This window comes from Ciconia boyciana, chromosome 21 (genome assembly GCF_034638445.1).
Source record: "Ciconia boyciana chromosome 21, ASM3463844v1, whole genome shotgun sequence".
NCBI lineage: Eukaryota > Metazoa > Chordata > Aves > Ciconiiformes > Ciconiidae > Ciconia > Ciconia boyciana.
The window spans coordinates 4042026-4069564 of record NC_132954.1 but is presented as its reverse complement, the minus strand read 5'-3'; the positions used below and the strand labels follow the sequence as shown (position 1 = coordinate 4069564).

The 27539-nt window shown below is 45.7% G+C and overlaps 1 protein-coding gene across 7 annotated transcripts in view; it reads left to right on the top strand.

Moving 5' to 3' along the window:
* ARID1A (AT-rich interaction domain 1A) overlaps positions 1-27539 on the top strand; it is a 68987-nt gene that overhangs the window by 18189 nt on the left and 23259 nt on the right. For 5 of the 7 annotated variants that reach the window (XM_072884960.1, XM_072884959.1, XM_072884964.1 and 2 more), the window contains 4 exons: positions 13192-13404; positions 14132-14593; positions 15646-15759; positions 21354-21491. In XM_072884960.1, the coding sequence (XP_072741061.1) occupies positions 13192-13404; positions 14132-14593; positions 15646-15759; positions 21354-21491 (927 nt within the window). The remainder of the gene's footprint in view (positions 1-13191; positions 13405-14131; positions 14594-15645; positions 15760-21353; positions 21492-27539) is intronic. The other 2 variants (XM_072884961.1, XM_072884962.1) reach the window with 2 other exon arrangements.

The window sequence follows — 27539 nt, the reverse complement described above, 5'->3', positions numbered from 1 at the left end:
AAATCATCTCGCTGGAAATGTCGTTTCAAGCTGCCTGTGGGCAGAATGTGGCCCCCCTGGAACAGGGTATGTTAGTGGAGAAGGGACTTCCAGGTGATGAGTGTGCTAATCCTGGATGAGGGTTCATGATAGAAATGACATTAAAAGCACTCTTATTTAGCTCATGCTCTGGAGGAGAAGCAAAATGCCTGGCTATCTACTCTTGGATGTGCAGAAGAGACCGACAGACCTATCCCAAATTATCCTACCTGCCTGTACTTTAAAGATATTTCTAAAGCACCTTCTCTGGCCTTCCTGTTCGGTTCACAAGGCATGACAGCGTTGCAAAAGCTTGTTTCCCCGTTAATTGTGATTGATTACCTTGCAATCTAGGACAGGATTTCCTTTGAAAAGCTATATGCTGATTTGGTGTCAGGAATTAAAATCCGATGAAGTGATTAGTGTTCTATGAAATGTCCCAGAGCAATTGAGTGCTCCTCAGCTTTCAACTGCGTTTTGGCCCTTAACCCTTGCCTCCCTTCTCTTTCTCTGGAGCAAGGTGCTAAATCTGTTGTCTGTACGCTCAGGCGAGTAACTCATTAGGCGTATTGTGTCAGGAGATCGTGGTATAATTTGCTGCTGAGCTTCAGAGTGTAGATTTACTGGCTTTAATGATGAATGCAGAGCGTGTTGAAAGTGCACTGTGTCAAGGCAACAGTGATACTTGTACTGGATGGTGAACATGTATTAAGGTTAGCTTTACATCTGATCACTCTGTAAATGGCAATAAACTGTTTGGAGTTGTCACTGCTGTCAAGGTACAGTCATGTCTCATCTTCCTTTTCTCGTATGAGTTGTCTTACAGTTTCTTGTTATACCTGTTCCTGAAACCAGTGAAGACTTTGCAGCGTTGGCTGTTCCTCCTCCCCCCATGGCATTGGCACAGTTAGGAATTTTTGTATCTTCTCACCAGCTGCCAGCACAGACTCCTTTCAACTTGCTAAGCAACTCCCCGTGTTGTTCATTTAGCTGGAAAAGAAAGCTGGATTTTTTCTGGGCGTAGATGGAATAAAAGCCAAAGGACAGAAGCTAGCGTGGGGCAGTGGACCCAGGCCTCAAAAATCACCATAACCAAGGGCTGGTGGGCTTTTTTTTTTTTTTTTTAATGATTATTATTTTAAAATAACAGTGACCTTGTATCACGGTGGGGCTGGGATTCGTGTTGGGCTTGCCAAGTGTAACGAACCTGAATCACAACAGCGTTGGCTTGATGAAGGCTCTGAGTAGAGTGTCTTCACTGCTGTCTGGGAGCTGGCTTGGCTGCAGCTCTGAGTTTCTTGCCTACGTAGTCTTTTCGTCTCCCCCAACCTCCTCTCCTCTTACCAACGCAGGCATGACAGCAGCTCTGCTTTCTGGATGCATATAGATCATTTGGGTATAAATACTGGAGATTGGTTGTTGCTAGCTATAAAGTTACTGAGTGCATCCTTGGTAAATGCAGATGGTAACTTGTCATTACTGCAATTTTAAATATTTTTGGTTCCATGGAACTGAAGTGGAGTCTTGAAGGCTGAATTTTAAGGCTAAAATAAGAGAAGGCTCAGTAAGATCCACGAAAATAGCACCTAAACTTGTCAGCTGCTGTAATGAGAAGGGAAATGACTTTTCTTGTTCCTATTAGCAAAACAAAGCCTTGTTACCTTGTTTCGTGTTGGATATAAAATACCGGGCGGGATCAGGAGGGATGGACAGGGTTTAAGGTGTATGAAGTTGCTTCCTAATGAGGTGACACTAGGGCTAATGCCAGCGCAATACAAAATGTGCTGTGAACGTCAGCTGCTACCCTGTAACTGAGGTATGTCTGAGGTACCCTTGAAGTAATTAGCAGATCATTACCCCAGCCTCCTGGCTGGGATAAGGGTGTGTCTTTGGGCAGTTACAGCTGTCTGATCCGCCTTACCCCATCGCAGAACAGAGGTGATGTCCACCACTGAACTGTGAGTTTTGAATCAAGGTCTGGGAGGCGAGGGTGATGGAGCACGGAGTTTTGTGCTAACTTAAAGTGAGATTGCCTGTCTCTTCCACAGATTCATTCCAAACCTCAGATTTCTTGAATTATTTTGATCTTCCTTTATGTTGCATTATAGATGCTTTTAAATAAATTCAGTAGTTCTGCAGAAAGAAGGGAGAGCCTGTGTAATGCTGAAACGTGGCTTGGAGAAACTACAGGCCCCGACATGCAGCCCTTATTGCAGCAGGCAGCTGCTCTGGACAAGATGGAGCCCTGCATGCTGAGAAGAGGTAGCCTCCGACAGCTGTACCTCTCTCTTACGATGAGCGTGGCTGCGTCCTCCTCCATCTTAGCGTTGTGTGTGGTAGGAGAGTTAGGACCACGGAGACCTGTGGTGTTTGAGAGCCGTGACCTGATCCTGAGATGCTTCTCAGGGATGCCCTTACCAGCCTGGCATGGTAGGAGGTCATGGGAATTTGCCTGTCCAGTTGAGTCTGTTCAGCCACCGTTTATTCTGGTGTAAAATGAGACAAATTTGCAAAGTGATGAGATATTCAAATACAGATGGGGCTTTCAGACAGACACAAGTGGGTAGAAACCTGCAATGCTGCATTTTACAGATGAAGAGCTAGCAAGAAATTGTTTTTAGAAAGCTAGGAGGCTATGCTGGAGGTGCTTGAATGTGTTTTAACTCTTGAATGTGTACCAGGACCCATCGGATTTCTGTGCAGAAAGGGCTTTTAGTGGATTGATAAAACTAACTTTGTTCTGGAAAGTAAACTCTAGTGAGCCTCTTGCATTGAGTCTTCCTTCAGGCCTAAAGTTTTGGAAAACATCCACTGTGTTCAGTAGCAAAAGACTTCTGTCCACAAGATCAGTATTGCTTGTTTGAAAGGAAACGGGGGTTACGGAGAATTAGCTGGATGACTGAAGTTTGCCACAGGTCACAGTTGTCTGAATGTATTTGTGGGGCTTCTGGAACCTTTTCAGGTTTTCAGTGGTGCTTAGTGGAAATATTTTGCATCTTGCTAGAGATCTGGAACAGCTGCTCTCTTACTGATGGAAATTAGATCACTTAAGTAGTGGTGACACTTAGAATAATTTTGCTCTTCCATCCTAGCCTTTCCTCCTCTTGTGTTTTTTTTTATGGCTTGCTCTTGGCCCGGTCCCATTTCTGTGGTACAGCATGAGCTTGCTTGCTCCTTCTAGTGTGTAAGTAGGCCTGGAACGAAAATGCTGTAATGAGACACTTAACCGTCTTTTTGTTGACTTGCCTCCAGTTCATTAGAGCAGACGTAGGAGGTTGGCTAAACTTAAAGCCTGATTTAATACTCAGGAAGGAAGTTTCTTTCCATCTTAAAAGGAACACCACCTCATTACAACTATCACACGTTCCTTGGGATCATCTCCCATGGAGCTGAGATGCAGCTTTCTTTACATCTTGGTGTTGCTTGGATTTTGGGAGGAGTCAGCAGTGGCACTTTGGAAATCTTGGGGCGAGTTGGCTGAATAGTGTGCTTCTAAAGTGAGTTGAAGTCTGAGAGGGAGGGGATGGCTAGTTATCTAGTTATTCGGCTAGAAGGAAATTATATTTTCGTGCTTAAATAGAAGTTGAAATTATTGGAGGTGTTGGAGATCACACTGCCCACCTAAATAGCAAACTGCGTAATCTGCCTCCAGCTACCTGTGAAATGTCTGAAAATTTCACTAGGCTCCAGCTGTTGCAAAAGAATCGTAATCCTTTGTTAATTTTGACTGCATTTAGTTTGGTAAATAGTGTTTGTCAGAATCTCCTGCCATGTTAAAATACCCATGTAGGTAGCTGTCAGCTCCTGCTTCCACTTCAGTGTCTGATAAAGAAGGAACCGATAGCCCAGCCAAGTCATGCGGGCTGGGCTGGGTCGTCAGATAGGGACAACGTGTGTCGTCCAGCCCGCTGCGGAGCGCGGGAGTGAGCCGGGCCGTGGGCGGACTCGGCCTAGGCTTGGGCTGGTCTCTTCCCTGCCATTGAGAGCCCCTGCAAAGGCGTTGCATTACGGTATTTTGAAACAACGTGGATGTTTAGTCACATCATCGATGTCCTGCTGGCGAAAGAGAGATGGAGGGAGGGGGAGATGAATCCTCTGGCTGTTGCCTAATTTTCAGGTGGTAGGGGATCGCTTGTGCCGTTTCCCCAAGGACGTGCACCGGGCCTGCAGACAGGAGAGGTGGCCGTGAGGAACCTGCTGTCATGTTGCTTGTGCATCTCGGGAAGACGAGGGTGCTGTGTGAGCCCGGCTGTGGGCGAGGTTCGGCCTGGTGCTAACTTTGCATAAAAATAAGGCGGAGTTTCCCTCTCTCCCAGGTCAGCCTACTTCAGTGTTTACAGTGTAAATCTTACTTCAGGTCCTCTTGTACTACAGCTTTTCACAAGTCCAGAAAAATGTCCTGCTAATGTGAGCATGCATCTGCCTTTGCGTAGACCCTGAAGGCTGCAGAAAACCAGTTGTGTGTCGCCGTTAGGTATGATAGCGGTCGAAATATTATATCGAGGGTCCTGAGAGATACCTAAGTAATGTGGTGTGATAAGCAGTGCGGCTGTGTGTCGGAGAGAACAACTGACTGAAGAAAGGAACTGAAATCCAGAGCCTCGATAAGCTGGATTTGTTGAATTTGTTAAGAAGGGCTTAAAGTCAGGCTGGGAAGGAAAGATGAGATCAACAAATGCACTTTGTTTAAAACGCAGGCAGGCTTGGCACCTTCCTGCCCTCCAGCTTTTAAAAAATAAGAAAAAACCCAGAACCCTGCTTGTACTTGAGCACGAACCCTGTACTCCTGTCGGGTTATTTCCAGTGAGGGTTTGAGGTGGGGCTCTCATTTCACTTCCCCGCCAGATCACCTTCTTCTGATTGACTTCTTTCAGGAATAAAATGCTCCATAATGATACATCCTGTAAGCAAAACTCTGGTCAGTTTTAATCAATTTGAAGAGTATTAGTAAGAGTGGTGCTTAGGAAAGTCCTCTGAGATGTGTGGACTGGCCTCTTGCTGAGAAATGTTAATAGGGGTAATTACTGAATTGTGTTTAGCCAGGAAGATATAGTTCACAGTATAGCTGCTTGGAGAAAATGTCTTCATCTTTTTTCCACTGGTAAAACTTAGTATCCTGGATTTACAGAAAGTCTCCCCAAAGGAACTGGGTGTAATGTATAATCAAGGAAAGGAGCAACATTTAACAGGGCTGATTTTAAGTTTACAGGAGCTCCAAATAACTCTTGGTTAGAAGCAGGTGACCAAAGTAATTTAGAAAATGTCCCGTTTTGTGTGTAGCGTTAGCTTACTCTGAGGCCTGTGTGTTAGCAGAAGATTAGAGGAATAGAAAGTGTCTTTGGTCAAACTCTGACCTACTGCAAAAAGTCAGAAGAAAAACCATGCTCTTTCTGCTTGCAGAACTGAAACTATTGAGCAGAGGTCAGTTATTGGAATGCTTTGGCAACCAATAATTTAATCTGGCCATTTAATGCATTGGCCATTGATAATGAGGTGATAATGATACATTGCCTCTTGGTTATGTATTAAAATCTAAGTTAGATTCTAGGATTTGTGGGGGTGAGATGGGGAGTTTTATTTTTCTGTAGGTTACATAAAAATTGATTTGTCCTGCAAGTTTCCAAAGGGCGAGTGTTTGTAACCCTGAAACCAATCCTGTATGACACTCCAAAAGTCAGGTTTTGGTACCCCAAGCTTATGGGTGTGAGGCAGAGCAACCCAGCCCGCTTCATGACTGCAGCGAGGTGTAGGAGCTTGGGGGAGGACAACGTGTAGGCAGCCTGGGAGCAGAGCTGACTGTCACTGTAGGGCAGGCACGGGACATTTGTTTGCTGTTGCTGGCCTGGTATTTGCAGGAGTCGTACTGCCTCGCAGAAGTGTTGGCTTTGGTCTCCTATGGGGTGCTTGTTTCCCAAAGTGATGGGTGCTGCCCTGGAGAGGGGCAAGGAAAGTAACTGATGGGTGCTGAGCAGTGCCAGCACCGGCTTGGCGTGTTGTCCTGCTTGTGCTGAGGAGCTGAAGGAAGTAGGTAGATTTCTCAAGTTTAAAAAAGAGAGGGGAAAAGGAAAAAAGGAAGTGCACATTTCTGTGATGACGTTCTTGGTAAAACACGCGTGTCGTTTAAACTGTCCTGGTGAGACACTTGATACGCATCCGTGTAGTGTTTGCTGCAGGGTTCTCTAGGTGTTTTGTCTTTTGGGGGCATCTTCATCTGCTACTACTAAAATCCTCTACGGGAGGATTTTTCTTTTTATCTTAACTTTAATTTCCCCTCAGCCTCTTCCACCTCTCTTTAAAAGCAGACTGCCATAGGAAGAGAGGCAATGAAGTATGCCCCAGTGCGCTGGCCCTTCAGAAGGCTATAAAAGGCAGCAAGTTCAGGCTGGGATATTGACCTTAGCACAGCCAGTTGCACCTTAAATAGATCAGATGAAAGTGTTCCTCACTGGAAGATGAACCGTGTTTGCTCGCGAATGAGGACGGTTGTTAGTTTGTGCTTGTTTCTCAGCTTGAACTCTCTAGACTGGCCATGGAGGAATTGGAGTCACTTGCGCGTGGAGTTTGAGGAGATACGGACGGGCATGAAAGTGTCTGAAGTGCAAACTTGAGGCCTGAGAGTGTCCTGCGGCTGAAAGTAGGGTTTGCTGAAGCATCTTGTGTTGCCCATTGGATGTTGTTGTGTTCCCCCCTCCCTGTTAGTTCTGTTTCCTCAGTGACGTCATGGCGTTGCCGTGGTTGGATGATGTTGCAAGGGAGTAACTGTCTGCTTGCCTCCGTCTTTCAGTTGGTGTGCACCAGCCTGGTTGGTTTTGGTGGGTCTGCGAGGCTTTGTGCCAGCTTGGGGCAATCCCTCCTGTGCGTTTCACGCTTGTTCACAAGTACCATCACCAGGTGCAGGCACCATCACACCTAAAGTAGCTTAATACTGGTGAGTATGTGGAAAATTGGGTTTGTCTTGATCAGGGCACTGGTGCCTTGATGCTGCAGGCAGTGTAACTCTCATAGTACCCTTTGAACTTGAAAATATGGCAGAGGTTTAGTTTAGGGGGAGGGCTTTAGTAGAGGGGGGAGGTCAAATCCCTCGTCCCTGGAGGCAGTGCGGATGCAGTGTGTTAATGGTGTGGGATGTTGGGACCTCCAAGACCTTACCCAGCCTTGGTGTCTCACCGCACCCTGAGCTCTTGGTAGCTCCAGAGGATGTGGAACATACTAGAAACGGCAAAGGTCAGTGCAGCCTCTGCACTTTGATAAGGAATGCTTTTTAGAAACATTAATGCTCAGTTGATCAAGCCTCTTGGCAGCCTTGCGATCAAGGCAAAGTATTTTTCCCGAGTGATTCTCCATTTGCCATGACTTTCATGTGGAGGTTCCCCTGCCTGCCTTGGCGTGGTTGGTGTTTCTCAGCAGAGAGGAATGCCCTGGAAAATGGGCAGGGAAAGCTGCTGATGTTGAATCCAGGTCTTTTCCAAGAGCCGCTGTAGGTGTTACCAGCCTGTTCAGCTGATGCTGCTCTCGCTGATTGTCTGCTTCGTACAGCTTGTTGATTTTGATAGAAATGGCACAGAAAGGTTGGGGGGAGTGTGAGTGGTTTTATTTTCTTGCCTGGTTTCAATGATTAAATCCAATATGACCATGATCCCAGCTGACTAATTCTTAGGGAAAATGATTCCCCTTTCCCAGCGTTGTCCATTGCTCATATAATTTTTATAGCCAACATGACAATCTGCTTTGTAACTTCACTGGCTGCAGAGACTGCTTGCCCTTGCCTTTGGGTAATGAGGGGTTGGAGACATGAGGAGAGAGCGTGCTCGTCTACCAAGACCTACTTTCTTCACTTCAGTAAGATCCCATCCGGATTCAGCCTCGGGGAGGTGAGCAGTTCGTTCTCTGAGCCTGCGGGACGGTGTTAACCAGTGCTGGCGCTGGTCAGCATCTTCTCAGCTTGGTGACTTCCAGGCCTCTGGGGTTTGGTGGTCCCCATCCTCCGGCCAGCCTGACGATGGTAGGGGAGCAGCTGCCGCCTCTCGCTGAATTTGCGGGGCCCGGTCGGGCTCGTCTTTGTACTGGCGCTCAGCAGCCAAACAATGGTTTGTGCTCGCAGGGCCATGTGGCGAGTCACGTGCGCGGTGCTGTTTCTGCCGGGGTCCTTGCCCATCTGTTCTCGGCTCTTTCTGGGTTATCAGGCGCAGGTCCAAGTCCTCGCAGGCAGCCAGCTCCGTGGCCAGAGATTACGAGCACTAACCTTCCTGGCAGGAGTGGTGTGGCTTTGCTTTTATGCAGATTAGCCATGTGCTTCTCACTTCAAGGCGTTCCACAGGAAAAGACGTTTCCTGTGTTTGGTTCTTGGTGGGCGGCTCCGGCACGTTGTACCGGCCGGGGCCGAGCCTGTACGCGTCGAGCGGGCTTGGGAGAGGGATTACGGCGTGCTGCCCCCCCTTCCCCTTCCACCTCCACTGCTACGTCACCACAACACAACCACACGCGCGCTCATACTGTTGGTGTCATTCATTCAGTGCCAAGATTGCTTTAAAAAATTCCCTTGGCCCCAGTTCAAACAGGAGTACAGCTGGGATGTGTTAGATTTTAGGCAGTCTGCCCTCAATTTGAGATGAGTTATAAATAGCAGTGCCGACTTCCTTAACTACCACTCTCCGAGGTAAAATGCAGGTTAATTACTGTGGGAATCAATTAGGGCTTCTCTCGGTTAAACAGCCAGTAATGCTTTTTATTATTTTTATCACAAAAAATGGACAACAAATATGGTCAGGAAAAGATCTCAAATCCAAGGTGAGAGCTTAGGGCTTTTTTTATTATTTTTTTGGCCTTTTTATTTTTTTGGGGGCAGCTGAGGAAACCAGTTGTGGCCAATACCCACGTTTGCCAATAATTGAATGATGCTGATTTGAAATTGGAGAGTTCAGTGAATGACTCTCCCTCCTTTTCTTCCTCTGGCGTAATAAAATAGAAATATGTAATAAGGTAATCGGGGAAAGTCAAAATTGTATTTTTCTGTACAGCTGTGGAGGGTTTGGCTCTTGCTTCCGAAGTGGGATTTGCCTCTTCCCTTTACTCGTTTTCCTGCTGGGACCATTAAGCAAGTCCCCTCCAATTTAACCAAACTGTTCTTTCTAGAGGCCAAATTTCTCTTGTACCGGACAAAATCTGAAAAGAATTGTTTGTGGAATCCTCTCGTCTGCTTTTTTTTTCTTAGGAAAGCTCTGGTGTTGTTTTTGAAGAATAGCTGGTTTTCACGGTGCCGTTTCATTTTAGGGGTCTGACATCCTTTACATTACACATACTGATTTGGAGAGCTTTCGAACTCGGCAATTTAAGCTCGCTTTGGGCTTGCTGTTACAAGCTCTTAGTCTAGAAATATCTTAAATTTTCTCGAAAGCTCAGCAGTTTCTCTGGAGCACTGGCTTACGGTTGCTTTTATTACACACCGTACCAAACAACTTTGCTTTTGAAAGTTTGACGGGTGACAGGACTATGTTTTGCCAAGTTCTGGTACTTAACAGTGTTATAAAACAGCAGAGATACTGAGATTGAAGGGAGAATAGAAGCAATTTCTATGAATGCAAGGAGGTGTAAGCAGGGGGTCTGGACTTCAGTGATGAAGGAGCAACACTCTCTCTCAATTCTGTCTCTCTGTGGCAGGGCCTTTGCTTTTGAAGTGTAATCACAGTAATCTACTCCTGTGGTTTCCTATTGAAAGGATTTCCCATGTATCAGTCCAGAGAAGAATCTCCAGCCTTTTGCAGTCGGAGTTTGGTATTTCCTCATTTATCCTGAAGTGTTCGTGCAAGCGAACCGGCGTCGCTTCCTCTTGGCTTACCCACCTCGTGTAACATGAGCGTACAAAGGAGCTGTGCGGCACCTCTGCTCCCCCCAAATTCTTCGCACGAGCTCTTGGATCGATCTGCACTTCACTGCGTTTCAACTTTGACTGTTCTTTTCTTGAGGCACGTGTTGTTAAATTACCTAAAAGGATTGAGATAGCAGATTCAAGTAGACTTCTGATGGTAGGCTCTTTAAGCCAGAGCAACGCTGCTAAGATGAGAGCAGTTAAAGCCCTGTCAGCGAAAGAGATGTCTGTCTTTAAAGGGAGATTTTGAAGGAAGAAACAATGCGTGGCAGCATTTGAGATGTACACGGCAGCCCCAGGGAGCACGAATTAGCCTGTTGGTTTGCAGCGAGTCAGGAGCGTGTGTATGAAATAGTTCCTTCATTAGAGATTAATTGGCGTTTACATTTCTTCTGTTTATAGAATTTTATCTATAAGGCTGTAATTTAGAGTGATGCTCTTCATGTTTGTTTTTAGCATCCTCTGTGCGCTAGGGCCTTGTGGAAGAGTGGCAGTTCAAAGCAGCGCAGTTTGGAAGCACGTCGTGTACTCCTACGCTGAGCAATCAAGGTGACGACTTGGTCACATCCTGGAAATATGTTTGGGTTTTGTGCTTTGGGTTTTTTTCTTTTCTCTCTTTTTTTTTTTTTTTTTATAGCTGCGTAAACAATTCCAAATGTTTCTTGAAGTTTTTTAACAGTCGTCATGCTTCCTGTAGGAGTCATGGAAAAGTGGATCTTCACCTTGTTTCTATCCTTCCTGAAGATATGGTTAGCTTTGTGGGTGACCACAGACAAGAAAATCTGTGCAGAAGAGGCAGCATGTGGTGTGTGCAGTTTAAAAAAAAAAAAACAAACCTAAAAATAATCCCCAAACAGGACTGTATTTGAGAAGCTGCCCTTGCTAGCGGGCTACGAAGGTGAGGTAACAACCAGGAGGAAGCAAGTAACAAGCGGAAAAGATGCTGAAATGTTTAGTCAGTAACCCCAAAGTTGCACTTGATCAGGTAGAAGAAGGAAGGAGGTGTGTGTTTGGGGGGTGGTGAAAGAGAGGTTGGACTTGGTCAAAAGCTAGGGGCTGGGAAGGCTCCTGGTGGCACCGTTTTTACATACCAAAGAAGATAATGTGGGGAGGGAAAAGATGTCAGTAATCTAAGGCGATACCCACAAGGCAAGACACGGGAAGCATTAGGGACAATTGCTTGAAAGATGTAAACACAATTTGCATCCCTTAGCGTTAGCGTGTATGAAGGCTCCACATGGGTGCTGCCATTCAGGAGGTAAGTCACTGTAGCTCTGAGGATTCAGACTACAGCCATCAAAGACCTCTTTTTTTTTTTTTTTCCTGACCCCCTGAATGGAAGCTTCTTTTCAGAGCACGGTACAAACCCCCGTGTGGGTGCACGGCATGGTCTGTGGGGTATGGCCATCGGCAGCGCAGGACCTAGGGCTTCTCTGGGCTTCCTCTGAGGTCCTGCAGCCTCTGTCCGTGTTACTCCTCAGCGCTAGCATCTGTGGTGACTTGAACGTAAAACGTGAAACGTAACTTTTTCTGAACTGTTTTAGTATCAGTATGGATGAAAATGGAAGCATCTAGCACAACTGAGCATGGCAGGGCATCTAAAATCTGCCTTGATAGAGAGAATCATGCTGGTGCCATGCACATGGTCATTTGCGAACAGCTTCCATAGGACGGCAAACACCGTATTTTCAGGGGTGTCCGGGGCTGAACTGGAGTGGAGGAGGGGACTTGGACCTGGTTCTTAATTGATTTGTGCCATATTGGTGCAAATTTGTCTAAGGGAGCCCGATTTCAGTTGAGTGGGTAGCCCCCCCTTACCAAGAATGGGGTGCTTTTCCTGCCGTCTCCATTAAATTCCCTCCCATGGCCCAGCTCCTGTTGCCCCACGAGTACCATTAACTCCCCGTTGCGCCCCTGCTTACTTCTGTTTGGCGTGGGCTCGGGGCTGTGTGGCTCGGCTGGCAGGCAAAACGTAGCAGACAGCTGGTCAAACAAATGTTTTCAGGGTCTGTGTGTTGGGACTTCAAGCTGTGCTGGCTGTTGGGGTAGGATTTTCTGAAGTGTAGCATACTGCACGAACTTTTTTTCCTAGGAGGGTGGATTCTGCAAACATAACTGAAATACTGTTCTGGTCTCCGGGATTCTTTGAGGTTTCCAGCAGGAGCTGGCTTTGTGCGATATTTGCTTGTGCAGGCCTGTAGTGCCACTCCTTAAGCACCTGATCTCAGCAAGAGAGAGTGGATCTGTACAAATACCACCCTAGGGCTAGTTGCAGGAAGGAATGGTGTAATAGAGAGTCCATTGTCATGGTGATCTGGTGGAAAACATCTAATTGGTATTAGTTAGGTCATCAGGAGATCAGTGAACAATTCTTATTCAGTCCGAGTGATGGAGGTTAAAGACTGCGCCTGGGATTCATTTAGAGGTCACTATGCCAAAACAGGCCTTGCTTTAGTGTGAGAATAGTACTGCCTAGGTGGAAAGACTGTGTTTTGAGGTTTATAATATTTTCAGGAAATTTGATTGACTGTTCTTATGCCTTGGCTCCAGGCAGGGGTAGTACAGATTAGGAAGTCCTAGGAAAGTTGCATTTATTCACTCATCTCATCATGTCCGCTCTAAAACGCGGGGACCTGACTTTCAAGGCTGGCAATTTTTTTTCTTTTTTTTTTTGTGCTTCCAAACAAATTTGATTTAGAAACCTTTATTCAACAAAAGGCAGCAGACACAAAGCGCATGTAAAAAAAAAAAAAGGCAAAAATGGAACTGCAGTCTTGAATGCCGTGAATGTCAGTAGCACTGCCCAGTATTACTACATCAGTATGGATTAATTGAAATGCGTAAGTGTAAATTAACAGCCTGTAGTGTTTTGGGAGACCTTGTTATATGTGAAAGAAGCAGTGTTTCTTGTGAATATTAAAATTTTCAGCCTAAATTTACCTTGTTGTGGAATATCTGGATATTAAACTACTACCTACTATGGGGAAAAGCCACTTACACTGATAATTCATCTTTCTTAATGATCCTTCCCCCCTTCTTTCCTGTCCTCCGGCCACGGGAGATATGTCAGCATAAAATGACTTCTCATTGGGTTTGTTCTTTGTGAAACGTCTGTAGGTTTGAAAGGGCAGCAGGAATTCTGCTGTAATTCAGAATGTAACTGTGGGGTTTAGCACCTGAGAAGCGACAGACGAGCTTCTGCTTCTCTGTGCCAACCTGTTGAAGTTTTCTTCTGGGCTTTTTGGGAAGTTGTGAACGATTCCTATACATAGCTGGATGTACATCATGTGTCGCAACTTGCTTTGCAGCCTTCAAGCCCAATGGATCAGATGGGGAAGATGAGGCCTCAGCCGTATGGAGGAAACAACCCATACACACAACAACAGGGACCTCAAGCGGGGCCGCAGCAAGGACATGGCTATCCAGGACAGCCCTATGGGCCACAAACTCCCCAGAGATATCCCATGGGAATGCAAAGCAGGACGCAAAGTACAATGGGCAGCATCTCATATGCACAGCAGGTAGAGCACCCAAGCTTCTGTGGTCTCTGTTTACAGCAGGGGCAGGCAGGAGAGCAACAACGTGCTGTGTCTTCTGAAGGGACCACCTTCAACCAGGTTGGAATCAGTTGCTTAGGTAAAATGGCGTTTCTTTAGGCTCCGGGTGTGGTGTTGCACCACACCTGGATGCAGCTGTGATCGATGTATGAGGACCTGTGGCATCCTCGCTTCCAAGAGAGGCAGCAGCAGAGCAGTGAATCAAACAAGGGAAAAATAGTGAGGGCAGTAAGACAGTCTTTCTCCACTGTGTTCTGTTAGAGACACAGCTGTTCTTTACAGAAGAAATGACTTCAGGTCAGTTTTTTGCTCGCTACATGATCCAGGTGGCTCCTGCTGGACTGTTTGCAGGATTCAAAAGGCTACCTTTTTTTACCTTTTCCCCTGGAGCAAGCAGTCTTTCCTTTTGATATTACTGTCATTGAAGGGTGGTCAGATAGGGATCCCTATCAACGTAGTTATGGGGCCTATTAAAATTTTGTTACTGTCAAGAATAATGTCATACACAAGTGACTTTTGCTGTTGTCTGGGAGGTTTCCTTATAGAGGTGGTGGCATTTCCAGTACATTCCCACTTAACTGCTCTGCTCAGCTCTCTGAATTTTTTTTTCTTCTTGAGCATAATCTTATTTTGTGTGTGTGTGTATAAAATACCTTCATAACTGGTATAACTCTATCCTCTTCTTCTGTAGATTCCTCCTTATGGACAGCAGGGCCCCAGTGCATATGGGCAGCAAAGCCAGACTCCGTATTACAACCAGCAAAGCCCTCATCCCCAACAGCAGCAGCCTCCATATTCTCAGCAACCTCCATCCCAGACCCCTCACTCTCAGCCTTCTTATCAGCAGCAGCAACAGCCTCAGTCTCAACCTCCACAACTCCAGACATCGCAGCCTGCCTATTCTCAGCAGCAGTCCCAGCCGCCCCATCAGCAGTCCCCGACTCCATATCCTCAACAGCAGTCCACAGCCCAGCAGCATCAACAGAGTCAGCCTCCCTACTCACAGCAGCAGTCACAGTCGCCCTACCAGCAGCAGCAACAAACTCAGCAGACAGCTTCCTCGGCTCTTTCTCAGCAGTCATCTTCATACCCTCAGTCACAGCCGCAGCAGCAGCAGTCTGCATACTCCCAGCAACGCTTCCCCCCTCCTCAGGTAGGCTGTCTCCTGCTTTGTTTCCTTCTGTAAGTGATTTTTAAAGAAACTTGGGCAAATCCTTTTCTTCGTGCATTCAAGGCGGTTGAACTACACGTCAGCAAGCTGGCTGTAATGATTACGGTAATAGATGTGCTGCCTTCTCTGTTGTGTCTAGATCTGTATCTCTTACAGAGAGATGTGGTGGTGGTAACAGGCCAAGGCGCGCTGATACTGCAGCTTTGAAGACTAGCGTTGAGTAAATGCTGCTGGTTGGCAATACCAGTCTAAAGGATTTCATACTGGAATGGTTTTCATGCTGGGGTCTGCGGAAGTTCTGCAGGTGGTCTCCAGAGCTACTTGGTTTAGCACAATAGCAGAGCACAGTTTGCAGAGTGACGCATAGATGGTGATGGAAGAGTTTGCTCTTAAATGTAAAACTTGGCTTTAGGGAGGAGAAATAAAGCAGGAAATGCATGGAATTGAAGATAAAATCATGAAGCAGATTTTTTTTTTTTTTTCATAAATTGTACTTATTTTCAGCAAGGCTTTGTAGTTTAGACAGATATAGGTTAAATTAATTAATCTAGTTTAGATTAGATACAGATTAAAATAGTTGTGTGAAAAGCTAGATGGGACCTTTCAGCAAACATTGTAATGCACCAAAGCTAGCTTTCCAAAAGTTGAAGACTTGAATTGACTTGTCTTGTTTGTGTAATGAAGTACTTGGAGCTATCGTAAGATGTTAGAAGATCGAGGAGCTAAGTGGGCAGTCTCCCAGGACAGTCTCTGTTCTTCAGGATCTGTCATAAGGGAAAGCCGGAGAATTACTGTTTTGTCATGTTTTAGACTTCTACTCCCGACAGTCTCTGTAGCAGTCCGGCAGTCTTTGTCCTCCTGTGGAGCAGTAGGCGTGCTGCCTTGAACTCGTTGCTGTCTTATTTCCTGTTTTGGGCAAATGTCACCAAGGGTACATAATTCTTCCACAATGTGAGAATATACCAGAGTGATTCCAGCAGAGCCTTTATTTTATTCCCATTTGTGGTTTTTTTTGGTGTTTCTTGATGTTTCAGGAGTTATCTCAAGACTCATTTGGGTCCCAGGCATCATCTGCTCCCTCAATGGCTTCCAGTAAAGGGCAAGAAGATATGAACTTGAATCTTCAGTCCAGACCTTCTAGCCTGCCGGTGAGTGGTGAGCTGATCTAGAAGTGAATGGGGCGAGGGCAATCAGGAGCACAGCAGGATAAATTAGCACTGGTAGTATTCCACATGGAAATGGGAATGATGGAGGCTGCCTGTGCTTTTTACTAAGTCATTAGCTTCTGGCTTCCCACTGGAGATGAAATGTAATTTACAAAAGTAATGGATTTGAGAGTAAAGTTTAACCCTAAATACTCTGGTCTGTGTGTTCTAGCTAAAAGATTTTTTTGAGCTTTCTGTTTGCAGTGTCTGAAGTACCTGACTGCTGTTAGAGTAGACCCTGACCGTCAGGGGAAGGCATCTCATTTTTATTTTATTTTCTTGTTCCTTCAGCCCACTGTTGCACTGGTGGCTAGCGGACTGGCAGCATGGTTCCCTTTCTGTGTCATTGGATCCGTATACTGCTGATTTAAGCTTCTTTGGTCCGATCTGACTGAACAGTTGGTGGAAAAGAAAAGTTTATTAGTACCTGGAGTGAGGAAGATCAGTGACGGATAGCTCCTTCCTTGACACATGGAGAATTATATTTTCTTTTGCATTCTAAATCTGCTTGCTCTATGTACAGTGAACAGTTGGGTATGAGATGAGTGCCTAGTGTTCCAGCAGTTTTTGGACCAGAATAGTTTAACTTTGGGTTAAAACTTCATCAAGGAAATGGAGAAGGGTTAAAAGTTCGGATGGGTTTGCACGAGTTGGTCTGTGCCTCTGACTTGGAGGAAAAGTTTTGAGCTGCTGAGTTCTGATTTTGCTGGTTACTTTCATTGTAACCAGTAGGAAGTGAGTGAGCTTTTATTTTTTTATTTAGCCACTGGCTAAGTCAGTTTTCTAAGCTGCAGTTGGATTGGTCAGAGGAGAGTGAGCTGTGTATATAGCAAAGTTATTTTTGCTCTCAGCAATGAGAACGGCTTTGTTGTGAGCCCCTTGAAATAATTCCTTTGGATTGCGGGTACAAATTGTCACCCAAAATACGAAGTGATTCTAGTTCTGACCACCTAGTGGGAGTAGGTTGTGGGTTGTTTCTTTTTTCTTTCTTTTCCTTTTTTTTTTTTTTTGCCTTTTGGACCCTGATTACAAAGATTTAATTTGTTCTGAGGCCTGGGGAAAAATCCTTTTAAATAGCATGTTTCTTTCCACTCTGCCTCTCCACAAGTTCTTCCATGTGACCCATCTTCTGGTGAAGAATGTAGGAAAAGTGAAGCCACTGAAGTAATTGAAGAAATTGCTCTAGCTCCGAACGGTGGGAAGTCCTGTTCAGTAGCATTGTTGATAGAGCCTTCATGAATCCTACCAATCAGCGCCCTCTGACTCAGATTATAGGAATTAGTTGCTCTGTTTAGCAGAAGTGGCTCCTTCTCAGCACCAAGTGGGAGTTTGTTTTATACCTTGTGGTTAAATGTATTTGGCCCCTTTCAAGTTTTCCCTTTTCCCAAGCAGTTTAAGAAAAGATATCCATCTCTGCTGTGAGAGTGAAGGAACCTCGAAACTAGGGAATTTGATCCAGTTCGAAAGTTTTAAATGTCCACCAGTTTCTGATCAGGTACTTTAGAGGTTTGCTGAAGAGAAGTCCAGAGTGCAAAAAATGGGTTCAGCTTTTAGAATTGGCTAGCTATAAAGCTCACTTCTGTTTTAAACAGACTTTGTAGTCATCTTGTTTTCCTGACTTTATCACCAAATAATTTGCATTTAAGAAATCAAGCAGTCTTTAGCTTACCCAACCCCAGTGTATTTTTGGGCCTTCTCTTCCTTGGTAGGCAAAAATTAAAAAAAGGAGCTCCCCTGCAGAAACTCACCCTTATTCTTGTACGTGTTTCGTAATTCCTTGTCTTCCTGTTAGGATCTTGTAGGACAAGACCAGCACCCCTGTCAGTAAATTGAGAAATGCATCAGACAGCGATGCTGTGGAATGGTTTAAAGGGAGGACCTCTGAGGTGCATGGAAGCCGACTCTTTGTTTCAGTGATCAATCTCTTGCACAAAGTTTGGCCTGGGGATGCTTAGAAACAAAAGAGCTATGTGGAAGGGTGCTATCAATTTATTTTTATCTTCCTTATATTGCTCAGTCTGTCTGTTTTAAAAAGGTTTATCCTACTCGGGAGGATTCCTAGATCCCTGTTTTAACGTTATGTATGACTTACAGAAGCACAGTTAGTTTGTGGGGTTTTAATTTTTTGTGGAGTTCTGAGCCCTTTTCCAAGCCTCAGTGGGCACTGTGGAATAGCTCACTGGGTATCTTGGAATCGGGGCAAATCATGCCATGCATCATCTTTAATTGAACGTAGATCAGCTCCAGCAGGAAAAGGAGGTTGCTTCTTTTTAGGTTGTTAGAAGTGTTAAATTTATGTACCCAGTGCCTTTACGAGTCTTTGGCCTTTACACATTGATAATTGTATGTCAACATTAATGTTGGAATTCTAAGCAATGAAGGGGGGAATATTTCTTCGGCTGATCCTATCACCATTTCAAGAGGTGCTGATCTCCTAGATGGTGACATTGTCAGGGTGTTCAACTCCTGTGAGCTCTCGCTGGCTTTGTTAGGATCTGCCTGAGAAATGTCACGTTGATCGTTCTGGGTGGGGGTCTTCAAGATACCTTCCTGACAATGTTTTTTGTGTCACTAACAAAACTTTTTCCTGATGATGTTCCCGTATTCAGACATTTAACAGCAGAAGAGTCAAATTACTGATTTCTCTAATGCTTTGTCTGCTCATCTGTAAGTAGCAAAATGTCTGGTCTTCCATTTCTGCTTGTGTTATAGGCTGTTCTAGTTTAAGTATTTCCTGGTTTGTTGTTCCCTTTCTGAAGATTATACTTGCTGTATTCTGGGGGAGAATGCTGCTAACTTGAACTCACTGATGCCTTTTAAAGAGTAATGCATCCATGCGAGTGTCCTGGCTGGTACTCTTTTCCTGTAGCAGGCTAGGTGAAGAATTTCTCTGAAGAATTTGCTGTTTCCCTAGGGAGGCTCTGTCAGGATTGCAGCTAAACTAAACTTAGATTGCTATTGAGTATGGGAGAAGTGAAGTGTAGTCTTTTGTGTCTGGGTGTAATAGAGGAATAGTAATCCTTAGTATAAATCTCTTTCTCCCAGGAGATTCCCTAGTCTCTTCTCCTTAGCAAAGAATTCTTCCTGGCGAGTCGTATCCAGTTTATTTGGTGTCTTTTACCTTTTGAGGCTTGGATTCTGAGTCTGTAGGAGTGAAATATTTCCAGCTATTAATTATCTTCTGCTTAGACATGGAAGGTGCTGGTAGCAAGTACAGGGAAAGCAAATAGGGTGCTAGGACATCCATTTGGGATTGCAAATCAGTTCTGCTGCAGAGTTCTCTGGAGTTTTAGGCTTGTTGGGAGGAATTTTGTATCTCATTATGGAACATGCAACAGATTGTTATCTTGCCCTAGTCTCTGTCTTATGGGCTCTCTTGAAGGAGTTGAGTGCAAGTTTCTGATGTCTTTGAGATGGATGAGGAGTAGAGCATCAAGACGATCGTTGCCATGCCAGGCTGTTTGTACCTTCCCAACCACAGACGTTGATAGCTGTGGTATTGGGACTTCCAGGTTGGCCCCAAAAGCCACTTATAAAGCAAAACTGATTTGATACCAGTATATGCTGGCTTGTATTTGCTTTTCATTGGACCTTCTGGGATTTCTTCAGTGAAGCTTTCCTATCTGTGGAAACCAAAACTTCTGTGAGAGGTGGTGTTTTCAGCAGTGCTTTGATGGGAAAGGTTCTGCATGGGGTGGGACTTCTGGCTGAAGCAGGAGGACAGATACTGGCAAGGTTTTGGAGGTCCTGAAACAGCAAGGCTGCATTTTTGAGTTTTTGTTGCAGCAAATACGTAATGAAGCAAACTGGGGCAGCTTGTACAGAAGTTTCAGAATTCCCACCCCAGAACGTCCTTAGTTTGTTTTGGTCAGTGTACTGCGTAGCCTGAGGGAGAAACCCCATCCCTTTTCTGGGCAACTTATTTTCATCTTGATGCGGAGTGTGAATCATTTTAATCTCAGTATTTTGCGCTATTGGAAAACTCTTTTGCTTATTCAGCTGCATTTCGCTTTGGTTCATCTCTGACTTCAGGTCTGAAAAGTGTCTTGTCAGTGGCAGAAAGGAATATAACCAACTGAAACCAAATTCCTGATCCATGTTTAACTTCTGAACGTGCGTTCTGGTCTTGGATCTTTGCAGTATGGATTTAACAATATTAGGTTTTATGGGGAGGGGAGAGGAATGAGGCTGCAGAGTTTTGGCTTGCACAGAAAGAACCATTTGGTGAATATCCCCAGCAGTCGTGGGGTATTTTTTGTTTGATTACCTCTTCCTTTCTTAAGTCAAGTAGTTTCTGAATTCGGACACTCTGGAGGTTGTCAGGGAAGCACCGTTTGGATTTTCCATTCTTACAAAGTGGCCATTTCAACTCGTACTCTGTAGGTACTTGAAGTGGAATAAAGTTGAGCTCTGTCAGCTGCGTCCCCTGACCTGGAAATAATCAATGCAACAGGCTGAAATGCAGCAAAAAAACATCTCAGAGCTGCTGTGGACGGGGAGGGAGGTGCAGCCCAGGAAATGAATGTTTTCTTAAAAATTCTTTGAGCTCAAAATTAATCATTTTGACAATTTCTTTTGGGGGAGGGGAAAAGAACCTTTTATAGTTGAATTTGCTGGTCACTTCAGGCTTTTTTTTTTTTCTTTCTTTCTTTTTTTTCTTCTTTTTTCTTTTTCCATATGGGACTTCCTGCTTCTGTTTGGTTTGTATTTGGCCTTTTGAGCTTGTCTTATTGCTTGCCTTAAGAGAGGGATTAGTGATGTATGCATTTCAAAGCAGGGCAGTTGCATGCTGTGGTGCCTGGGCATCACAGTGGATATGCAGGTAAACACCCCAGCACCCGGAGGCTTGCCCCGAGGAGCGCAATACCTGAAACACTGGTATTAGAGAGATTGGTGCATTCCAGTTTATGCTGATATGAAGGTTTCTATCCCAAGTTATGGTGATACGGAGAGTTGAAAATGTTTTTTCCTGACCGAAGCTCCTGCCTAAGCTCTTCTTGGTGTGTGATCGTGGCCATCATTTCCGTGTGGTTTCTTGAGAAGGCTGTGCCTTTTTTTTAAATTTTTTTATTTTGCTAATAATCTCTACAGCTGTGGAGAGCGTGGAGTGCTGCTCGCAAAACTACCCTGATCTTCCAGCCGCTCCACTGACATGTTTCACGCCTGTGACCTGCTTCTCGGGGCTGCTCAGCTATTTGTCCATGTGGCAATTTTCTCTCCTCCCACCCCTTCCTCCGGGTTTGAACTGAGCTAATCCGACCCCGTGCTCGGGAGGAAACTCCCCACCCCATGCTGCATCGCCCGGGCCCACTCCGGGCTGCACGGAGCCCTCCGCCTCCAATAAGCGTCCCTTTCGAGACGATGCCGCACGGAGCCGCTGATGCAGCTTTGTGGGAGCCTGCGCTGGCAGCGGGTTGTGCTATGCTCGATGCCGGGCTCGTTTCCTGTTTCTATTCTGGTCGCAAGCGGCTCGGCTCTGCTTCCTGCCTGCACGCCTCGCACAGATTCCCCTAACCCCCAGCCTTTCGTTTTCTTAGGAGCGATTTCAGTTACGGACCCAACTGAAAGAGGAGACGGCGACCTCCGCGTGGCGGTGGGCGGCAGGGACGGCTGGCAGCTCGCTCGGGAGAGGACGGGCTCTTGTTCTTTTAGGCCCGGCCAGAGTGACTAGGCGGGTCAGTATTTAATCAGGAAATTGCTGTAGGATGACCAGTTCTGGTCTTGGATCCTGAACAATAGTCTGTGCTCTGTCACACGCATCCCCTGCGCTGCCGCAGCCTGAACATACAGAGCTACTCCTTGCACCACAACTGCTGAAGCGCACGTCTCGCGAGGTGACCCTCCGCTTTTAAACACGCTTTCAAGAACCTCGTTGTTGTAGGGCAGGGAAATCAGTTTTTCACTTCCTTTTTGCTGCTGACTTGGTGTCATTGGAGACCCTTTAAAATGTGCGGAAGCCTCTTGTCAGGCTGATGTCGGACATACTAGCCTCATCCTCTTCCCTTTCCATCAAAACTTAACCCTGCCAGAGGTCCCGCACCGTGCAAGGGAGGGAGAGTCCACGTTGATGTGACCTTCACCTGCTGCGTGGAGCGGTTGCAGGGATAAATGAAGGTGTTTAACTTTGGCTGACAGCGCTACACGCGTTTTAAACGCTGCCACACCTGAGCTTTCAGTTTACAGGAATCATTTTCCTCTTAATGTCCTTTTGGCATGCTGGATTGACTTGTCTTGGAGACGTGCAGGATCATAAATGCCGTGGAGAAAACTGTTTCCACATGGCGCTCAAATGTGCGGCATGGCAGGGGCCCAAGGCTTGGTCTGCTCTGCTCCCTTCCTGCAGTGGCCACGCTGTTCGGATGGGCTTGTGCCCGCACCCTTGTGGGTACGAGGCTCGCGCTGTGATTTCAAAAAGTCCTGGTAATTGGAGGAGGAGTTGTGTAATTGGTTTTTATTATAATTTTGAATCAGGTCTTACCCAGGAAAATAGAAACCTTTATTTTAAAAAAAAAAAAAAAAAAAAAAAAAGATGAATTTCCTGAAATGACAAGAAGTGACATCTCTAGGAATTGACTGTTCTGGCACCCTGACCCCGAAGGCAGCACCGGGCGTACGTCAGCGTCTGGCCTGGGCCAGGTTTCCATGGTTATGTTACCTCTTCCCGTGCATGCTCGCTGCTCTGAGCCAGGGCAAGAGGAGAATTTCCTTGATTCTTTCCAAATATGCCTTCAGTTTCTCTGTCCCATCCAGATCAGCGGTACCTGGGCGCGGGTGCGGTATTGCAGGCAGGTTCTTGGCTGGAAGTGCTTTCTCTAGAGATGCCCCAGCTGGCAGTGTCAGGGGGCTCAGCCGTAGCCCCTCGTGTTGCTCCATCGCTGCCTCCCCATAGGTACGACGGACTTTGGGAAGGAGCTGCCAGCTTTTAGCTGTCTCTTCAGCAGCTTTTTAGGGCGAGAGTACCTCCAGATTCATCAGGCTTGCAAATACCTGATACCTTAGAAATCTTGTTCTCTCCTAAAATCTTCCTTCCTTCTGCTTTTTAAAAAAATTGATTCTGTCACTCTTAATTGTTTCAAAGAGGCTGATAACAATACTCAAAGCTGAGTTGTCTTAAAATCCAAAGTGTTTGCCTGAAGAGGGGCCTTTTACAGTTTTTAATAATTTCAGACTCCTGCCTTTGCTGCATTTCTTTGCCCACCGTAACTCGTGTGGTTGGCATGGTGGCATAGTCACATGCTGACGTGACTAAATGCTTTGGAGTCTAAATTGAACACACTGGAGACTGGAAAGCGCCTTCCAGAGGAAGCACTGCTGGGGACTTGGAATATCCTTACGGCTGGCAATAAGAGGGTAGCTTCCTGCCTCTTACGTGATTTAGCGCTTTATGTCATCTGGGGTTCGTCTTCAGACTGAAGTAGAACACTTAAAAACCTCTGGAAGAAAAACAAAAGCTCTTCAAATAAACGGGTTGTGGTCTGTCATTTGAGACCCGTACTAGTTTCTCACTTGCGCTTGCCTTCCCGAGGCCTGGTGTCAGACCAGCCTTTTCAGATTGATGTGATCGACTTGTAGGTCTCGCTCCCCCTGCATCCCCAACACCCTCCAAAAAATCAGTGTTGCTGAGAGCATCCTCTGCTGCTGCTGCAGCGTTGCTGCTCATTGTGCCTGGGGTCCTGCATGCTTCTTTCCTGCAACTTATTTTAGGGTCGGTGTTACTGTTGAAGCTGAAGGTTTTATCCTTTTGTGTGGTAACCCTGGATTTTTGGGACCAACTTCTGCGTTAGCTAAAGTGACACTACTCTGTCAAGCAAAATGTCAGCATTTACCACTGCTGCTTTGAATACTTTGTGTTGTATCAATGTTTAGATAAACCTAGGAGTATTTTTTAGAAGCTGAGCAGCTTTCAAAGGGTTAAATGGAAACTCTTCTGAAGAGTTTTGCTGCTGCATTTCCCAGGGTCTTGCAGAAGAGCTCAGCACCCAGCGCTCCCCGTGTGGGAATGCTGGCCTTCCACATGGTGGGTTTTCCCTTCAGCGACATCTTGTTCTGTGGATGAATCATGTTACTCCTTCTCTACTTTGTGCTGCAACTACAGCTTTTGAATCTCTCCTCTCCAAAGACCGAGAAAATGAAATTTGTTAGTCTGCTCAGTGTTTGAAGGGGGAGGAAAGTCCCCTTGCCCCCTCCCCCCCCCTTTTTTTTTTTAATTTTATTTGGAGGGGGAAGAGAAGGAGGGGTGGCACAGGGTAGGAGCAGTAGATGTGATTAAAGCTCCTGCCGAGTAGATCTGTGGGAGTGGAGTATCGACCTCTGAAAAATCAATGGCTGCTGCGGTAGCAGTGCTGGCTGTTGTGCAAGGTCTCCCGTTGCAGGAATGTAGTAAAGCCAGCAGCACTTCCGTCTGTCGTCCTCCCTTTTTATTTTGTACCTGCTTTCTGCCAAACAACCAGACTCACCTAGATTTACTGAGGTGGATTAGAACAGCAGCTTATTTTTGCAATCAGAGTAAAATTTCTTGTGTGACACTGAGCCCCTCCTCCTGCCAGCCTCCTTTCCAAATGCTCTTTTTCCTGCAGTGCAGCTAGAGCCAGCAGCTTCTACCAGTTTGTCTAAAGCCAGCCTGGAAGAATGAGCTTTTCAGCTTCTTTTTTGAGCAAGGAAACTACATGAATCTCTCTTGCATGTTCTAGTCCCCATCTTAGGTTTGTAATTGTCAGCGCTGATGCCTGAGAGGAGCTTAAACTCCTCGTAAGGGAAGGGAATATGGACTCCATCTAGCAGAGGCTGAAGCCTTGATAGTGTTACCTTCCTGATATTTGTTTTAGTGGGCAGGTGTTTCTCCGTTGAAGTAGTAAAGGTCTAGCACTTACTTCCTTTACCAAAGGACTGCTTGGATGAGTAAGTGGCGTGTAATAGGACTCAAATATTTTTATGCATGCTTAGTTTTGTAACCAGGATCTTGGGTTTTTCTCCAAAAGAGCTTGCTGCAGAACCTGAAAACTGTCTAGTTCTAGTTGCTCACATGTGGTCCTTGCTCAGATCAGAGGTTGTGCTTCCAGGGATGTATCTGAGGCACCAAACCCAGTGATTTCGTTGCATAATTAAATCCCTTTGTTCCCCATTGTCCCATTTTGAAGGGGGGGGGGGTATAAGAGAAGAGGCAAGGCCATGGATTTAAAAAGCTTTCATAAAGCACAGAAGTGTACTGTGCAGCTCGTGCTGGTGTGGCAGTGATCTTCCTTCTGGGCATTCCCTCCTTCTTATGCCAGAAGAAAGTCATCTTTCCCTGTTAAGCTAAAAGCAAACTTTTTGGCATCTTGGAGAGTAAGAGGTTAGAGCTACATGGCAGCAGAGGCAAGCTGTATTTGGTCAAGGGGACACCAGCTTGGGTTGCTAGGCTTTGGTTATATTTGATTAGCCTTTAGTCATATTGGGTAGCTTGGGAATGTGGATAAACATGCTTCCCCCACATGTATGAACATAAAATCAGTAACAGGTAAACTGGCAGCTTAAAAATATATATTTTTTGTTTCTACCCCACTCCTCCAATGTATGACAGGGTACAGAGCACATGGGAAGAGAGTGTTAACAGGATCTTTCGCTTCACTTTGAATTCCAGAAATGTTCTAGATGTGGCAAGAGGTTTTATTGGAGAGAGATCCTGCACTCATCCTTCCTCCTCCTCCCCTTCATCTCTTGTCCAGCCCATACGCGTGCCAAGAATGATGACCATCTAAAAGGTGCTTTTGGTGCTGTACAGACAGCCTCGTTGTCTTCTGCACAATAACTGATGGTAGAAGAGCAGAGTGAGGCGAATGGTGATCTTCCCTGGGACAACTTGTATATTTTTGGGATAGGACAGGACTTGTAAATCTGCTTTGGCTTTGGAATAGTTCAGTTTCTTCTCACGGGGATGGTAGGTCTTTCCCCACCCAGGGTGTTCAGCGAACCTGCAGCTGCCTACCAAATGCTGAGAGCCAGTGCTCAGTGGATTTCGTGTTTGTGGTGGTACATGCTGATGGTTTTTATCAGAATTTTAAAGCATGGCAGTTGAAATTGAGCTGGTGGTGGTGCAGGGCTTGCTGCAGGAGTGTGGGCCTTTTCAGTGTGCCTCTGGTAAGCTGGACCAGCTTGGAGACTGAAAAACTCTGTTCTGACTCTTTGATTTGTCAGCAAGAAAAAAACTTTGGAGACAGTAGATTATAACTCTCTCTAGATGAAAAATGTCAACTGGATTTCTACTGTAGCTTAACTTGTGTTCTCCAGCTCCAACTTCTGGTTTCTGCTGGGGAAGCAATCTGGAAGAGGCAGACAGTAAGTAGGAAGGCGGTGGCAGGCTGCAGAGCCCTCTCCAGACCCTTCCGTCACATCTGTGGAAATCTCGTCAACTTTGCAAGGTGTCTTCTTGGATGTGATGTGAATGTGTAAGTCTGGTGTAAATGGAGCGCGGTGAGATCTCCAGGCCGCTTTGTGTTACGAGATAGAGTGCTTTGTGAAGCATAAGATGCAAGATTCAGTTGTCTGTACTGTAGAAGGAGAAACGAGTCTATCCATTTCCCCGAAATAGCAGGGAGATCCTAGCTTGCCAGTCAGCTGTGTAATTTTTGTGATAAGAGAGGATTGAGGTATTTTGGGTGTGGAAATAAAGGGGAAGGAAAGGACAAGCTTGTGATTTTTAAGTGTTGATAGTTCTTGAATGAGTGGAAAAGAAACTGCAGAGAAAATGAAATTGTACTAGAAAGCAGGTATTTCAATTAGTCAGAAGCAACGAAGAGGCTTTTTCCCTTTCAGAAAGAATCGGGGAATAAATTTAGCCATTGTTCTCTGGTGTGGCTTGTAAGCATCTTTATGGAAACAACTGGCCTTACAGAATTTATAGGCTCCACCACATGCTCGTCTCCAGATCATAATTTCCTTGAGTGCTATCTAGTGATCTGATAGTGCCTACAATCATTACAGTCTGACTGCGCTCCTTCCCTCTTCCCCCACGCTTTTCATCCGCACTTAGGTTGGGGATGGGCAGGGGAGTAGTAGAGGAAGGCTGCAGTCCCCAGAGATGAGTTTGCTTTCTGGTCAGTCCTCCTGCTCTTCCAGATCAGTGGGATGAGCCAGAGCGGAGCCTTGAATCTCTTCTCCTCTGGGGTTTTGTTACCTTGATCTGAAGTATTTCTTGTTGTTTCATCTTCATGTTTGTTTAACAAATGAGCTTGTATCAGATAGTGAAATGGTGGTTCCTCTTTTCGTATAAAAGAAACCTTGCTGTTTCCAGCATAAACTAACCGGCTCCCTTGTGTTGGTCATGCCAGGACTTGCAACCCTTTTCCTGAGATAGATGAACTCCCCTGCCCCCTCCTTTGGGTACCAGATTGTGTGATTTCAGGCATGGTTTTGTTGTGGTGTGAAAAGAAGGTGTTAGCTGCTGAGTCCTTGTTTGTCAGCAGTACTGACAAACCCATGCTGGCATCAGCGAGGGTTGGGCAACCAATCGCAGCTGGAACAGTTATCGTTTCAGGGTCCCTGTGGGCTTCCGCTATCAGGTCACATCCCAAAATAACACTGGGCAGTATTTCAAGTGAAGAAACTCAGGCTTTGGGGCTGCAGCCAGCCTGGAGTGTGAGATTCTGTGTGAAATAGTTGGAATCCCTCCAGCGTTTTTGATCTGCATGGCAGATGAGCAATAAAATGCATAAAAAACACATTGGAAACACGTGAGGAAATTCTCC